At 33.9% G+C, this 18,377-nt stretch overlaps 1 protein-coding gene across 1 annotated transcript; it reads right to left on the reverse strand.

The window, feature by feature from the left end:
* Nucleotides 1–616: 616 nt before the first annotated feature.
* Nucleotides 617–7,177, reverse strand: LOC120264346 (serine--tRNA ligase-like). The gene is made up of 10 exons (XM_039272154.1): nucleotides 6,958–7,177; nucleotides 6,813–6,883; nucleotides 6,578–6,739; nucleotides 6,388–6,493; nucleotides 4,032–4,225; nucleotides 1,983–2,086; nucleotides 1,620–1,803; nucleotides 1,365–1,544; nucleotides 1,034–1,240; nucleotides 617–962 (listed from the first exon to the last, which is right to left on the reverse strand). Exons 1-10 carry the CDS (start codon nucleotides 7,088–7,090, stop codon nucleotides 927–929), a joined length of 1,377 nt encoding a protein of 458 aa, XP_039128088.1. The 5' UTR covers nucleotides 7,091–7,177; the 3' UTR covers nucleotides 617–926.
* Nucleotides 7,178–18,377: the final 11,200 nt, after the last annotated feature.

The raw sequence follows: 18,377 nt of genomic DNA on the forward strand, positions 1-18,377 counted from the left end.
CTCAATATTTGAAAAGAAACCCAAAAAACTTTAATAAATTCTGTTCTTCAAGAACTTATTTTATGAAATAAATAGTTTTATATACATAGAGAGGGTCAGTCTTCTTTAGACGTCTGTAGATAAGCACTCAACGGGCATCTGTATAATCTAACGGTTGCACATCATACAATGATAAAAACAATGAAGTAAACAGTATGCATCAAGAGTGCTATCAATAGTGTTACCAGACAACCCCCTCTCTCTCTCTCTCTCTCTCTCTCTCTCTCTGTCAAAACTTCCCATTGGTCAAAATATATACCATATTTTGAAAGGACACAAAATACAAAAATTATCTTCCAAATTCTATCTTCTAGAATACATATTTTCTAACGTTGGAATTTAGAAAAATAAAACAAAATATTCATTTACCATGCACCACATGAATTCACACACACACACAATGAAATAGTATAAAATAAATCATTATAGTGTTGTCTTCTGCCATTCTAACGTGCTAAAAAATAAATCCAATCTTCATTATATTATCTTAATGTAACCGGCATGTTACCAATTGTTTTAGCATTAAAAAACAAAAACAAACCACCTAAGCCAAAAGCAAGAGTTCTGACCATGCGAATGACAACAAAAGACACCTTAATAAAATCACACAATAATTAAAGTCATACACCTGCAATTACCATGATGAGGGTACTAGATTTTGTTTCATCACAATAATCAAAATACCTTAATAAACGTTACTTATTAAAAAAAAAAACAGTAAAAGTGCTCATGCATTTCTACACTCCTGTTTCATCCGCCGTTGGGCAACAAAGACAGCCGCACTTCTTTAGATGCTTTTGGAAAATTCAGTATGAATTTTCTATAAGATTGATACAACCAGCTCAATAATGCAAACTTGGCACAATTTGCCAAACTTCAAAAGTTGGTCACTTCTGTTGTGCTGCTTGCAAACCAGCATTTCCCTATACAATCAAAGAAAAAAATTATACATTAAACATGTACAAAAGAATAATAAAGTGAATAAAAAGATTACCTTGGCCTTATTAGGTTTCTTAGCCTTGGTTTCTGGAGCAGACTTAAAACTCAAGAACTCCTGGCCACCCATGAATGGCCTCAAGACTGTAGGAATTTCAATCCCATCTTCCCTCTGATAGTTCTCAAGGATACAGCAAATGGTCCTTTCAGTTGCAGTCAAGGTAGAATTCAGGATATGGACATATTGTTTTGCTTGTTCATCATTCTGCAGTCAAGCCAGAACAGCACACGATAGCTTAGAACATATGTCCAAAATAGAAACTGAAGAATAGCTTTCCTAATTCCACTAGAGCTACTTATGAAAGGAAGCAGTGGGGGAGAAATCTTGCCTTTTTCTGCCCACATCCTATCCCTAGTCTCCTCGACTGGTAGTCAGTGCAATTAGAACAAGAGACGAGCTCCCTGTAAGTCTTTGATGCAGGAAACCAAGCTTCCAAATCATATTTCTTGGCGGCTGCATCATTCAAAGCACCAGACACGATTGTGACAACTTGATAGGGGAGATTTAGCTACAATAATCAAAACAAATGTTAAATTTGATTTACGGAAATATCCTAAATTGAATTGATTTCACAAGACCGCACCTCCTTGTAGAAGTCCTCTGAGTTCTTCAACATTTCCTCGAGCATTTCCCATGAATCATTGTCATTTGGGCTGGTTATACAGAATTGCTCCACTTTCTCAAACTGATGGACCCTGAAAATGCCCAACGTGTCCCGACCATGTGAACCAGCCTCTTTCCGGAAGCAAGTTGAGTATCCCGCGTATCTGATCAAGTAAATAACAAAACAGAAACAAAAAAACAATCTCCGGTTTCTGAGCATACACCTTGGCACTAATTTTTTTGTTTTCGTAGATCTGATCTAAGATCTAGCTGAGTGGTGTTCTTTTTTAATCTTGTTGGAATTTTTCAGATTCAAGATATGAAGTACAGCAATAGTACATACCTAATTGGCAAATCCTGTGGATAGATTCTATCATTCAAATGGTAAGCACATAATGGCTGTTCAGCAGTAGCAATCAGGTACTTATCATCCCCATCACCAGTAACCTGTTGAATAGCATATTAGAAAGGTTTCAGAAAACAGCACACTTGGTTAAAATTAGCAGATTGTGCAAGAAGTTGGATAACACATCACAACTACATCTTCCTATATGACAAATAGTTCTTAGGGTGAACTGTCCACAAAATCAATCAATCAGAATATTGTCATGAGCAGCACATATGTATACCTGTCTTACAAACAGTAATAACAACCAAGACTAAACTTCTAATCCACTTGACACGAACATTTTTCCCAAGGCTAAAAAGATCACCCTTCTATGTATCTAATTCATAAACCAACAAGGTTCTTATCTTTCTTTAATTTTTCAATTAGTCATGAGAGTAAAATGATGGCCTCTACACCAAACTTTCAAAACGAAAACAATATCTGCAATTCAGTTCTCTGAAACCCATAAGCTCCCTCCTTCATTTGTTTACCAAGTCTTCAAAGAAGTCCACAAGCCAATTTGAGAAGAATACTCCATAATTGTCAATTGCAAAATTGTATGTTAATGTCACCATTTCTACCAAATATCACCTTAAACAATGCATAGGTGCAGAACCAATTAAAGCCATACACTATAGTTCAGATGGACAAAAGTTACATTGTTACAAAAAGTCAATGAAAATCATCTGCTAATTAAACAGATCATATCCAAGAAAAATATTGCACTTTTCGTATTTATTTACTTCTCTTCTGTTTCTTTGAAAGACTTCTTCTTTTTCTCTTAAATTAAATCTCCAAACCCTGAACAATTCTCAAGCCACAACTTTTCATTTGCTTCCTGCAATTACTAGCCCAATCCATACAACACTACATTTAGTCAATCAGAAATTAAAAAGTCAGTTAGGGGTATATTAGTAATTTAGCTTTTTAGGGTTTAAGTATAAATAGGAGATAAAGTAGTCATATGGGGATCATGCTGTGGTTTGTTCTTTTTGTTCTTAGTAGTTAGGCATTGAAGAGGTTGGCTTGCATCTCGAATTACAGGCCAAGCTTTGGTCTTCTTTGATTCAATTATCAATAAATCTTCAATTGTTTTCCTTTAATTCCTATCAACTTCCTCATTGTCCACTTGATGGTGCAACCCTACAACCATTTCTCAAAAATCCAGGAACCATTTAAATTAGATTCAAACTAATAAAAAGCACTTTTACTTGATTGATTCTCTTTTAGGAAAAAAAAACCATAAAAAGTAAAAATATTTCTTCTCCAACAGTTCTAGAGCTTTCCTGACTTCCAAACCCAGTACTTACTATGGAACATGGAGCTCAAAAAGAGTAACCGATCGAATACATCCACATCCTCTAATGGGCATAGGTCCCCATCTTGAGTTAGCACATCATAGCAAATGTGTGTAAGAGCTCATTGCTAAATCAAGAAAATTAGAACCATCATGTTCACTGCCAACAAAAACCAGACTGTTTCCGTCGCCACCATATTTCAAAACCAGGCATCCAAGAGTGATTTTCACATCACTTACATTACATATAGGAAGTATGCCAAAAGCACAAGCAATACCAGATCCTCATATCTATAAGCACTTTTTTGGAAGTGGAAGTGAAGCTGAAAACAGCATAAAGAAGTTGGAAAGGTACATAAATTTCTGGACCTGACAGGTCCTAAATATTTAGACCTGAATATCTATAAACTAAACTCAAAAATGTTGTCTACTTCATGTAGCTTTATAAAATTTGTATACTAAAAAACCATGTCACATTAAGTAATTATATTTCAGTTCTTGTTCCCACTCTAGCAAATGTATTACAGGATAAGGCATTTTCCAAATGAACCAAACCCACAAAGACATCCCAATAAAGTCTTTGGTTGGCATAATTAAACCTTCCAACTAACATAACCAAACAATAATCCCACGTCAATCAATATTCTCACAATGAAAAACAGAATATCTGTAATATTCGTTGATCAGAGTAGAGTTAGTAAACAAACCTTGTATAGCTCTTCATCAAATTGAGCTAATTGTGCACATTTTCCCATAATATCTTTTCTCATGAAAAAGGGAGTTTGCATCGGAACATACTTCCTTTCTCTCAAAAATGCTAACCCAAAGTTTATTAGTGCCATATTTAGTAGAACACCTTCACCTTTCAAATAGAAACCTCTTGCTCCCGCCACATCAGCACCTAAACAACCCAAGTAGCATTGTATTCGTTAAGTAGATCATACTGTGCTAAGAAGTCATTTGAAAAGCGCAGAAAAGATCAAATGTCATTTGAAACCCAATGTGCCCTTTTAGCAACAAAAACACAATTATGAAGAAGGAAAAAGGGATAGCTAAGCTTGGTAAGCACCTGCCATCTAGAAATTGATGTTTGATTCTTGACAGTTTGATGTCAGAAGACAAAGATCACCTACGCTCACTTAACATCAACAAAAAATTGTTCAATTGAACATACTCCAAACTATGGTTTTTTACTGTAAAAGCCCACTTTTCTATGAGTTTCCATGTTTGACTTTCAGATACCAGCCTTATTTATATTAGAGAAGTATATATAATTTCACTGTTCACAAGTTTAACAAGCTGATGTCTTTAAGAAAGTATGAAGAAGGTTTCTTGCCCATGGTCCTAATGAGTCAATGAAAAAAACCATTACTACTAGTTCATATGTGAGAATGTATAAGCATAGGAAGAGAAGTCTCATGCCTTTTCTTTTTAAGATAATCAGGATGAAAATTTTCATCCATTAAAACTAAAGGTTTATTGTCCCAAGTCACAACGATTCAAAATGATTCATGCTAATTCATATGTGAAGAATGCAAGACCATAGAAAGAGATGTCCATGCCTCCTAAATATGACAAAACATAATGAGGATGACAAACTTCAAGAAACTGTCTTCAATGTTACTCCATTATTCCATCACTTGCAATTTTTCATGGATGTGGCATTGCTGGGGAGCAATAAATATTTCTAATAATAAACTTAGCCCTATATGCATAGAGAGAAATAATTCCATAATATCTATGATGACCATTAAGGATCTTCTACATAGATAAAATTCAAAACATTTAGTTTGTTAATCATGTGACAAAAGGAAACAATAAAAATTGGTTGGGATGTGCAAGCATGGAGATGGAAGCCTGAGTAGTCAATGGCTTAAAAAACAACTTCACATTTTGAATTCAAAGATTAGGGTTTTGATGTGATGTCTCAATTATGTACATACCAATAGCTACTCAAAAGCATCTACGGAGATTAGCATTTCTACAACAGCCACAAGGTAACATCAACAATATAAGATTGGCATTGGTTATGTTAAAAAACTTCCCATACCAGTGTTACTTGTCACTATGTAGGAACTATTGATTTATTTGATTGGAAGCAAATAGTTACTGCTTTTGGTTAAAAAAAAAGTTCTCATATCAGCACTACTCAACTGTGATAGGAACTATTAATTTGTTTGATTGGAAGCAAATGGCTATGTTTTTGGTTAAAATATAAATTCCTGGATCAGCCTTAATTGACTATGCAAGGAACTATTGATTTATTTGATCGGAAGCAAATAGCTATTGTTTTTGGTTAAAAAATTCCCATATCAGCCTTAATTGACTGTTTCAGGAACTAATGGTTAATATGATTAGAAGCAATTAGTTATACAATGAAAACTGCCAATCCAGGGATTTTGTAATATGGAGAATATACATTTGAATGAAATATGTATAGGACAAGATGCAGGTTTGTTCAAGGGTAAACAAGAAATCCACATTTAATTGGTCATCAAAGGTAAGATGAAAACTTGCCAATGAAGCGTCTCTTCAAAAACAATTACTCAATATTGTCTTTTGATCATTATTGATTCTTGTCATTTCATACGGAATAAAAATTTGCAATCCAACAAAATGCAGAATGCAGATGAAACCATGTAGCATGATCAACTAGGGTCACAGGAGTAATTGCAACATCAACAAACTAGATTGCCATGCTGCAGCATAGACCAAATCATATATTTCGATTTTCAGAAAAGATCTTGGATCCAAGGTAAACATGTACCTATAAGACTCATGCACGCAGCTAGTTCAACACGTATCAGTCACTGAAGCCTTTAAGATCCTAGATATGTGCAATGAATGACAATGTGCAGTAGAAGCAGATCGAATAACGCAAATTATAGGAAAAACAAATACACAAGCTATAATATAATAAAATGTAATTACCATGGTAGAAAGGCATAAGAATGTAGTCTTGAAATGAACACCATACGCATAAAAGCTTAAGTTGCCAAACGAAGTGCAGTCAATGGTGTAAACAACTAAGTCAAATTACAACTTTGCTGCAACTGAGCATACCTTTCTCAAGATCAGCAATGTCAAGAAGCTTGACAAGATCAACATGATTCTTCAACTTTTCTTCCATACGTCTATCGCCCCATACTCGAACTATTTCATTGTTTGCCTGCAAAACATAGTCAAATTAATCTCCACAGAACACAATAAACATCAAAAGAACGAAAAGCAAGATGTCTGCTCACAGGCGAACCTCATCATTGCTAACAGGAACAGAGTCATGCACAAGATTGCCAATCGTCTCAAGCTTAGAATCAAGCGCAGCCTTCGCCTGTTGAACCTCAATCTCCTTCTCGGCAGTTAATTTCTTGTTCTCATTAGTGCTTTTTATCATCTCCGTCGCATCCTCCTTCGCCTGCACCAATCAAACAATAAAAAAAAACCCTGCTTTTTCCCAAATCACAGCTTAGAACGTCAAAGAAACTCACAATTTTGAGACGTGCAACCTCCTTGTTGATTCGATTAAAGTCTTTTCTGAGATTCTCCAACTCGAATTGACCTGCAAAAACACCAAGATCGAAATGAGAAGAGTTAACCACAGAGATAAGAAGAGAGGAAGTGGAGGATGCATACGCTGCCGCCATTCTTTGTCGAGGCTGATGATCTCGTCGACGACCTCGACGCTGGAGAAGCGGCGGCGCTGAGACTCGCGGATGCGCTCGGGATCGAAGCCTTTCTCGGCCCTGAAGATATTGATATCCAGCATCTCTGCGGTCGTGGTCGATGAGGAAAACGCGCAAATGAGTCCGCCGACTTCTTTGAGCGCTGATGCCAACCTCTTCGAGCAAGGCTTAAACCTTGGATGGGGCCGTATCTAATAAAAAGAAATTCTCAAGCGTTTTTGTGTTTTGGTTTAAAAATAACAGAAAATAAAAAGTGTAATTCTCTAGATAGTTTTTTTTTAATACTTTAATATTGTAGTTCTTCATTTTAAATTATAACTTTTTAGTTCATCTACTTGTTATGCTAGTCCCTTTGATACTAGTCATGCTAGTCCCTGTGATGGTTTAGGATTAGGGTTTAGGGGAACTAATAATGACTAAATTAAAAGTGTAAAGAGACCAAAATGTTACAATTCAATATAAAGGGATTTAAAGGGTAAATTTGAAAAAATAAAAGTACTGTTTAGAAAATTATACCAAAATAAAATTATATACTAATATTATCAAAATACCTTTCGAGTATTAAATTTTATAGAATGATAAGCAATCGACCAATAACCAAATTATAATTGATAACCTTACTTTAAGTATTGCTAGAAAAATGATTAATTAACATATGGATATATTTATCTAAATATTTTTAAATTTTTTATACAGCCCCATGAATATATATATATATATAACAACAATATTTGTGTTTAGTAAATTTACAAAAAGATGTTCCGGCAGATCTCCGACAATGAGAGGAAGAGAAGAAGCTCAAAGTTAGGGTATTTTTTTATTCACTCAAAATATATAATGATATAATTAGTTACTAAAAAGTTATTACAAGGGTATTTTCATCCATAAAGTTATCAACCTAATTAGAGAGTCGAGAAGTGAAGGTAAAATGGGGTGTTTTTAACCCTCATTTACTTCAGAAACCTTTACCTATCTATCAACCTTTGTCCCCAAAGACGAGGTTGAGAAAACCTTACCTTCTAAGCCATCCAGAACCCCATCTCAACCCCTTCTCCTTAAACAAGGCCTTAAGGCACCGAGTTTGGAGGTGCTATTGGGGATGATATCACTTTTCTTTCTTTTTATTTTTAACTAGTATAATAACCAACCTTTTAACCTATTTATTTTGAGTGATTACGGATTTTTGCCTTATTTCAATTTGCATTAGAATGGTACTAAGTTTTAATTTCATTTCACCAACGAAAGTGTAATTAGGGGTTTCTAATAAGTTTTGTTGATGTGGATGTTGGAATGTTTGCATGGATGCCCACAATCCATGCCACATACTGCGTGAAGTGTGTCATGTCGCTGACTTACAACATGGTGTATAACTTCACCACATAGGGAGACACGCCATCTTTCCTTTTTCTGACTTTCTCTCTCGATGGCTTTCCTAACTGCCTAACCCTCAAAACCTCACTTCGTGTGTCGACCAGAGAAACCACCACTATCCAATGGAATTGGATGACAACAATGTTCAACATGTAGTATAAGGGGTTTTGTCTTCCAATCTTTAAAAGAGATTAAGCACTGTATTTCATTTTTGTTTTTATGTTCTATTTTTAGAGTTTTAACTTGCATTGTTTATTCTCAATGTAATCGTATTGATTTCAAGAACTAAAATGAAGATAATGTAATGCTAAAAAGGAATAACAAAAATCAAACTTGACAACAATGCAAAGTTGCTATTTTCTTCAATTTAAAACTAACAATTTTAATTCTACTACACAATCATTGTAAATTTATAAGTTAGTTGAGTTTGTTTGTAACACAATTGTTTCATTGAGTACAAATGCGTATACAATTCATATAATTCCTTCATTTGTAACATCTATGTAAATACAAAGATGCATAACGTAGACCATATACAATATTGTAAGAGAAAGGCAATAGGCACAAAGTTAATGCTATAATGCTGCGTAAAATGCATAAACACTTAGATCATATCAAATACATACATCAAACTAAAAATACAATGTTGCAAGAATGTAGACATTGCTTTTTATAATCAGAAATACACTAATCAAGCATAGATAATGGCAATACCAAAATATCGAGCACAATTCAATTAATACATTCATATAATTCATTCATATTCCTTCAGTTCATTCATACAAATCATATACGTACACAGATAATTCATAAACAAAAAATCAAACGATTCTTTCAATTCATTGGGACAATATAGCATATTGTCACAACTATACTAAAAATCCAAAAAGTAGCACTGTCATTTTGAAGCTACACAAAACCAACAATTGAATTTAATCATCTTGCCCTCGAAGTCATCCGACTTATATCAACCTCCTAGTTATTCTTAACTGCCTGGATAATCCCAATAATAGACCATGAAGGATTTGCTCTAAATTACTCCAAGTAGTTCTTTGCAATCTATTTTGCATTAACATGACTTATCTTATAGTCCTCGGCACACTCATGTTTGAGAAATCCGACTTGATTTAAATAGTATTCTTGCCATAAATAAAAAGGCATCCTTTCTTGCAGATTGACTAGTATCTCATCGTTGACTTTGGGTTAAAAATTCATAACAACTCGAGTTTTTATGTCATAGTTTTTGATAGTCTTTTCTAAACTTAGTTTCCAGTCTTGAAACTATGGATCTTTTCATGTTAGTTTTCCTCACTAAATTATGCATGCTTAGGCCATCTTGGACCAACCATTTCCTTATCTGTTGAAGAGCAAAATTATAACTCCTCTGAAGCACCATATTCGTTTTCCATTTCATCCTCAACATTATCATTTAGACCTTGTGCATTTATCTCGGCTCCCTTATGCATCACACACTATCGATCAACTTCATCATCTTCATCCTCGAACAATATGTTGAGTCAACCCATTGTCCTCATCCTACTTTTCCCTTTGGTTTGTCACTTTGGTTTTCTAAATCTTTCTCCTGTGGCATCACCATTGTCTAAACCATCATCTTTTCTACTAAAATTGTTCTCATATGCATCTTCTTCTTCTTCTACTAGGTACCATCCCCCGCCATATATTATATAATCACTACCATTACCATTCTCTAGGCCACCATACTAAATCAATTTTGTGCATTACCACCATCTACAATACCATCACCCTTAAATCCACCATGCCCTTCTATAAATCCATTCTATTATCTTCTTCTTCTTCTTATATGGCATCATCACCATTAAGTCCACCATCCATATATAGTGATTGGTCCTATATTTCTTTTCTTAGCTCATCACCAATGTCCAAATCAATATCAACTCTATCTTTCATTTCCCCTTTAATCTACAACAATCCCCACGCACTAGCACTAGATAGCTAGGTGTAACCACCATGTAATTTTAGCGACAATTGTTTACCACTTTTGCATAAGTCACTTTGAGCCATTACCAAAAGCATCCGCGATCATCTTTTAATCTCTATCATACCCATCTTATCACTCATGAGATCCATCCACAAAAACTTACAGCCTTCCACATCTAAATTCAACTCCTTTGTCATGCTTACAATTTCAAACCTAGATATTTTGTCAAGATAGCAATAGTCAATATACCTAGCTAGTCCATAGTCATTCCATTTCTGCACATCACCTATTGTGTAATGGAGCACTATTGTGAAGTACACTGAATTCGGTTATGAGATTAATTTAGCCAAACAATTGTTAGCTAACTTACTTAAACATGGTATAACTAGAACTCAAACTTCTAAATTTAAATAGAGATTGTAGTCAAAATGCTCAGAGAGAAGAAGTTCCAAATAGAATTAAAAATTCTAACATTAAATAGTCCACATTCAACTAGAACTTAAAAATTCTAAAATTGTAAACATGGAAACACAAACTTAGTTGATTTGAAAGATGGTTTTAAATTGTTCTTTGTATTAGAAGGCATATTAGGTGTGTTTTTAGGAGAAAATATTCCTTATTATATCTTAAGAAGGATATTATTTTGTTATGATTCTTTGTATATTTTAGGCTAGAATTGTTTGCTTGGACTTGAAGTAAGGATTGATTTTTGAATCTCAATTTTTATATATATCTTGACTTGTATTAGCTTAATGGAAGACAGAGAAAGAGATTCCATTAAACAACCGTTGCAATTTCACATGATACCAAAGTAAGGAGGGCTCACCAAAAGATAGGAAGATAAGGAACTTAGCTTGAAGATTGACTACTATATCTGATGGAGAGGACTCAGGAAGAAGTGTGTGGTGACTAGGATTTCAAGACTAAGCCGAGAATAGTGGCCAACATTACTTAATCTCTTGGATACTGATAAAACAGGAAGACTTGAATGACTCACTCTCTGGTAAGGAAAAATAAAGTGACTTTTCATCATTTCTTCACAGGTACCCACAAGGTTAATTGATCCCGGAGCATCACACCATAGGACAAGGGAACTTAGCTTATTATTTGATGTTGGGAAGATCACACCATGCCCGGTGGGACTTCTCAATGGAGAGTAAACAACTGCGATAAAAGAAAGCACAATGCATTTGGGTGAAGATCTTTATTTACATCATGTGTTGTTTGTATCCAATATTAAAAATTCACTCTAATATCATTAGGTAAGCTATTGCGAGAACTAAATTGTACTATCACTTTTACTAACAAGTTGTGTGTGATATAGGATTATACTTTGAGGACTCTGATTGGAGTGGGTAAAGAGTTTGATGGGGTGTATCTTTTCCAAAAACAGTACCAATTCAAGCAAATAAAGTGGGAGGAATGAATTCACGAGTGAAGTGGCATCGCAGACTTGAACATCCCTCTAAATAGATACTTCCTTACCTCTCTGATATTAGTAGTAATGATAACCCAGTTGGGCCATGTGATGCATGCTTTTAGACAAAACAAACTCTAGATATTTTCCAAGAAAGTAGTAATAAAGCTGATGATTGCTTTTCCTTGATACATTGTGATATGTGGAGGGCATATAGAGTGCTCACATGTTGTGGTGCAATGTATTTTTTTGACAATCATCAATGACTTCTCATGTGCAATATGAGTTTATTTTTTGCTTGAAAAAAGTGAAGTTTCACAAATCATTAAGAATTTTTGTGTCATGACTAAGCATCATTTTAAAAGCAAGTTAAAATTGTTCATATTGACAATGGAACTAAATTCATATGTTTGAGATCATATTTTGAGACACATGGTATATTGCATCAAACATCATGTGTAAATACACCATAGTAGAATGGTCGAGTGGAGAGAAAACATAGGCACATTCTAAATGTAATTAGAGCATTGAGCTTTCAGGAGAGCTTGCCCATTCAATTTTGGGGGAGAATGTGTGTTGATTGTTGGATACTTGATAAATAGACTCTTTCTACTTTACTCAAAGGAAAAACATCATGTGAGGTTTTCTTTAGGAAACCACCCCAATATGACCATTTGAGAATTTTTGGATGCCTTTGTTATGTGCACAGAAATGCTATTGATAAAAACAAGGTTGATGAAAGAAGCAAGAGGTGTGTATTCATGGGATATCTATATAGAAAAAAATGTTGGTAAGTTTATGATATTGAAAAAGGAGAATACTTTGTTTCTTAAGATGCTATCTTTCATTAATGTGTCTTTCCATATGTAGAGGCTATGAAGTAGTTTTTGAGGCACAGAGATAAACCGTTGAGCATGCCTGATAACACAATTGATGATGCACTTGAAGAACTCAGAAAGAAGTGGATATCAAGAGTTAGAAGAAGTGATGAACATGATGCTTGTGCAGAAATAAGTGAGAATCCAAGAAGCAATGGGGATGAAGAAGAAACACAACATGGTGAAACTAATTTTGCCAATGGTACACGAAGTGGTGATGCTCAAGATAAGAATGATGCAGAAATATCTAGTCAGACCATAGAAGCTGTTGAATCAATAGAGAATCTTGGTAGGGGACATAGCCAATACAAGCCATCTGTTCTTGTTGAATGATTATGTAACCTATTCAACATGCTGTCTGAAAGACGCTGTTTATGCACAAGCCCAATCCTAGTCAAAGTCCTTAGGTACTACTCCTTCTCCCATAGCAAATTATGTGAGATGTGCTAATTTTTCTCCTCTATATTGTTCTTTTTATCTACTGTGACAATAGGAATTAAGCCCACTCATTATTTTTACGCAATGAAAGATGAAAGATGGAAAGATGCCATGAGAAAAGAGATACTAGCTTTGGAGAATAATGAAACTTAGACATTAAAGACTTTACCCCTGGAAAAAAAGGCTAGTGGGTGTTAATGTGTATATAAGATCAAGTAAAACTTAGATGGACCACAAGATCATTATAAGGCATGCTTAGTGATTCTTGGGAATATACAAGTGAAAGGCCTCAATTATACTGAGACCTTTACCCCAGTTGTTTAGATGGTCACAGTGAAAGCATTGTTGGCTGTTGCAATAGTAAAGAAATGCAAGTTGCATCAAATTGATGTACATAATGGATTCTTATATGATGATTTAGATGCAAAGGTATACATGCAGTTACCTCTAGGATTTTCTACAAAGGATTCAACAAAGATGTGGAAATTGAAGAAGGTGCTCTACGGATTACAACAAACTCCTTGTTACTGGTTGTCTAAATTAGCAACATCGTTAAAAAAGTTTAGGTTTGTTCAATCTTACTTTTGCTATTCCCTATTTACTTATTGTGAAAATGATATACATTTGAGTGCGTTAATATATGTTGATGACTTAATCATAGCTAGAAATAACTTCCAGGCTATTGCCTAATTCAAAGAGTATTTGAGCAAATGTTGTTATATGAAAGACCTTGGTGCTCTTAAATATTTCTTGATTATTAAAGTTTCCTGTGGTTTAGAAGGTATTATTCTTTGCTAACGCAAATATAACTTGGACATTATATCTGAAGGTGGTTTATTGGGAGCAAAGCCATCATCTTTTTTCTATTGAACAAAATTATTGTTTGGGATTGACAACAAGTGCAGTCATGGATGATCCTGAGTGATATCAATGGTTGGTGAAGCGATTAAAATATCTTACTATTACAAGACCTAAACTTGGCTATTGTGTTCATGTCCTCACTTAGTTTATGTAGTGTCCATGACAAGATCTTGGGAGGCCGTTCTACATGTGAGTGGTGCAGTACTTGAAAGGACATCTCAGATATGGTATTTTCTTACAAGCTGATAGCGACTTACACTTGAATGTGAATTGTGACTATGATTGGGCAAGTTTCACAATAACCTGATGCTTACTGACTAGCTATTTTGTGTTGTTCTGATCCTTCCCCATCTCTTAGAAGACAAAGAAGAATAAACAGTGTCTCAATTTTCTTCAGAAGCTAAGTATTGATCGATGGCAACATCTGGTCGTGAGTTAAAATGCTTGGAAGGTTTGCTTTAGTCTTTAGGGTTTACACATAAGGAACCTATGCGCTTATATTGTGATAGTCAAGCTGCTCTCCATATAGCTAAGAATCCAATTTCCCATGAACGAACAAAGCATATTCAGGTCAACTGCCACTTCGTTGTTGATTACTTACAATGTGACAATATTGCCACTTGTTATGTTTGAACTATGAACCAGTTAACTAATATCTTCACCAAGGCCTCTGGACGATAGCAATTTGAATCCTTTGTTGGCAAGTTGCCATTTGAGATTTACATACTCCAACTTGAGGGTATTAGGAAGGGGGAGTATTAGGAAAAGGTATATTAGGGTATAGTTTAGGAGAAAAGATTCTCTAAATATATATCTCAGGAAAGACATTTTTTTTATTATAATTCTTTGTATTTTTTAAGCTAGAATTGTTTGTATATCAACTTGTATTGGTTTATATTGACTTGTATTGACTTATATTGACTTGTATATTTTAAGTTAGGAGTGATTTGTGAATCACAATTTGTATATACATATTGACTTGTATTGGTTTAATGAAAGATAGAGAAAGAAATTCTATTAAACCACCTTTACAATTTTACACGATGTTGCAAATAGAGTTTGTTACATTGATTTAATTTCTCACATATACTATCCACACATAAAAGTAACCAATTGAGCAAAAAACATTCTCACATATGTAATTGAATTAGCCAAACAATTATTAGATAAGCCACTTAAACATGATACAACTAGAACTAAAAATTCTGAAATTACATAGAGATGGTTCTCAACATGACTAGGGAGAAGAAGTACCAACTAGAACTAAAAATCCTAAAATTAAATAAAGAATATACAGCTAGAACTTAAAATTTTAAAATACTAAAAATGGAACACAAACCTAATTTATTTGAAATATGGCTCTAATTGTTCCCTTTAACAAATATGGTTACATTGATTTAATTTTTCACATGCACCGTCTAATTAAAAAATTTAACTAATTGAACTAAAACAGACTCACATATATAATTGAATTTGCCAAGCAACTAGAGATTGTACCCAAAATTCTAAATTTATTAGAGATGGTACTCAACATGCGTAGTGAGAAGAAGCACCAACTAGAATTAAAAATTCTAAAACTAAATAGAGATGGTATAACTAGAACTTAAAATTATAAAATTCTTACACATATAATTTAACTAAATAACCTATTATTCATGAAACATACTGACATATAACATTTATCTATACATAGTCCCTAATTGTATAAAAAGAATGATATGACAATCTTGCTATATTGATTTAATTCCATTCCATATGTGTATATCATATTTTCTTCAAGGATCTAGAAAACATGTTCCAAAATGTAAAAGCCAACTACTACATTAACTAAACTCAGTCCCAAGGATTAAAGACATGATCCAAGCAAGTATTTCCTATGTAAAAATACCACAACGTCATAATAGAACTCAAATTAGGATGTTGAGGCAAGAAAATTATCAGAATGGAGAAAAACATGAAATTGTAAATACAAAACACAACATAATAAATTCTATGAGTGAAACATAGATTGATTGGAAATTATACAATCTCACATCTTACCTTAGCATAAATTTCATGGCTAGTTGAAATACAACTCAATAAAAACTAAACAAAATGAATAAAAACAAGTATTTCTAGCAGTAAATATCACATTGCGAATAAGAAATATTCTTGCATTATTTCGGTTTTATGCACGCCATCCTAAGGACTATTCCTACTATAGATCAAACGACATTATACATTATGAAGTTTATTTTTTAAAAATTTTAAAAAAATTATTACAAACCCTAACTAAAAATTTTACAATTAAATTTTAGATCAATAAAAGAAACAACTTATCTTAAACTGGTCGCTCAATGTTTGACGGTCTTATGTGGCCACGAGCTTTGATGTACAAGGCAGAGGGTTTGAAAGAGTCGCACTCCACCATGGAGGTCTTAGCATTCTCTAACTCAATCGAAGTGGGAGAGGTTTTTAGGCTAGGCATTAGGAGAGCCATTGGGAGAGGAAGGAGAGAGAGGAAAAGATGAGTTGTCATCCCTAGTGAGCGGTTGTATGCCATGTGTATAAGTCACTAATGTGGTACACTCTACGCAAGCGAGTGAAGTGGACTATGGGCATTTATGCAGACATTCCGGCATCCACATCACTAGAAACTCACCGGATAGCCCCACTATGTTGGTGAAAATGAAATCAAAGCCTAGGGGCCCATTTTTGACTACAATTTGAAAACTAGTGTTCAAATTGAAATAAGGGCAACGTTCTATACCCACTCAAAACATTTACTTTTTTTTATTTAATTATGAATGATTTTACATATATACCATAGCAAAAATAAAAAATTATACATGTACTTAGTTATTTATACCCCTTCAAATATCACTTAATTAGAAAGATAGTTAAATTCTTAATTTCCAATATATAAAACTACAAAATAAAAATTCTAAATATAGTTATGAAATTAATTGAAATATGTCTTACAACCATTCAAATAACTAAACTGCTAGTTTAGAATAAATATATATATATATTCAAATTTCGGAGCAAGCTATAAAAATTTTAAACCAAATAAAACCAAGCTACAACTTTGTGGATAATGAATAAAACCCAAGCCCACTATGTGTTGGTTTCCTTATTCTTACCTGCACTTTTAGTTAGGGTTAACCGATCAAAAAGCGATGGATCACAAATTAAATTTTAATTACTTTTTATATTTCGTGATGATTGCGGGTTTATGATTTCTGGGGGCAAGCCCCTAATGTTAAAAACTCTAGACTTTGTCATAGGAACTTTGGATTAAGAAACATGTATGGATGATAAATAATTGGACAAACATAATAATTAATTTTTATTGACTCCAATTAGCATATGAGTACATGAGCATGAGTGAAAATACTAAAACTAAAACATAATAATTAATTTTTATTGACTCCAAACAGTATATGAGTACATGAGTATGAGTGAAAATACTAAAACTAAGAGTTCTACACCTCCTTAATCCTATTTCATAATAATTTCTTTTTAGGTTTACATGATTTGGCCACTACTCTTGACTCCTTCGCAGAAAGCATGTTGCAATAGACCTCTCTGTAGTTTGTTGATCTTGACTTTTTATGCTAATCTCAACCTTCCTTGAGCTACTTTAATTCATATCTTAACATATTACTTGAATTTTAAGTTATGATTTCTCTATGTTGATAAGTTGCAAATTTGTGCTTGAAGAATTCAATATTTTATATTGGTCATTCATCCCTACAAGTTTCAAACATTCAACCTTACGGTGGATTTGAAGAAAATATATCAAAGATTTTTGTCATCCCTATGTCTACCCCTTGAGTGTCAATATCTTACAAAGAGGGCTTTCCAAGGAGGGTTTTCATAAATTTCCTTATGAATTTTCATTAATCCTACCTCAACCCTTAAGGAGTGTAAAAATCTCTTTACAATAGTCTTGTAAAGTGCTGTCATTTGATATCATTTCTATCCACCCCTCAAGCTAGGTGCGCAGTCTCACAATAGGCTTGAAAGAGTAAATGATCTTTTTATCACTCCAATTCACTCTCATGAGTGTCAAGATCTCACAGTAAGTTACAAGGAGGTTTTTCATAAATTTTCATGAATTTTCATTACTCTTGTTCTCGCCGCTGGTAGCTGTCGACTCCTTTGTAGTAGGCTCGTGAGGACCTTTCATTGATCTGTCACTTTTTATTCACCCCTATGAGTGACATCACTCCCACGTTAACCACACCACTCTACTTGATGTGCAATATCACCGGTAGAAGAAGAGGAAGCATATCAAGGACCATTTACACAAAAACCATGCTAAAACAAACTCCAAAATCGTGTGAATGCTAACTTGCTTTATTCTTAAATTATATTGAAATGGTGGTGTGTTTCCAATTCTCTTTCTACCTAATTGTACCTTTAGGTGAACCGGAAGTGAGGACGTAATTCCGCATTTAGTC

Source organism: Dioscorea cayenensis, chromosome 7, assembly GCF_009730915.1.
Source record: "Dioscorea cayenensis subsp. rotundata cultivar TDr96_F1 chromosome 7, TDr96_F1_v2_PseudoChromosome.rev07_lg8_w22 25.fasta, whole genome shotgun sequence".
Lineage (NCBI taxonomy): Eukaryota > Viridiplantae > Streptophyta > Magnoliopsida > Dioscoreales > Dioscoreaceae > Dioscorea > Dioscorea cayenensis.

What these genes read in the sequence shown, in the direction of transcription:
- LOC120264346 (XM_039272154.1), bottom strand. Translation starts at nt 7,090, where the DNA reads ATGCTGGATATCAATATCTTCAGGGCCGAGAAAGGCTTCGATCCCGAG. An exon ending in AGGTTGCACGTCTCAAAATT is followed by an intron (nt 6,740 to 6,812) that starts GTGAGTTTCTTT and finishes TGATTGGTGCAG; the next exon opens with GCGAAGGAGGATGCGACGGA. An exon ending in CAGAGGACTTCTACAAGGAG is followed by an intron (nt 1,545 to 1,619) that starts GTGCGGTCTTGT and finishes TGATTATTGTAG; the next exon opens with CTAAATCTCCCCTATCAAGT.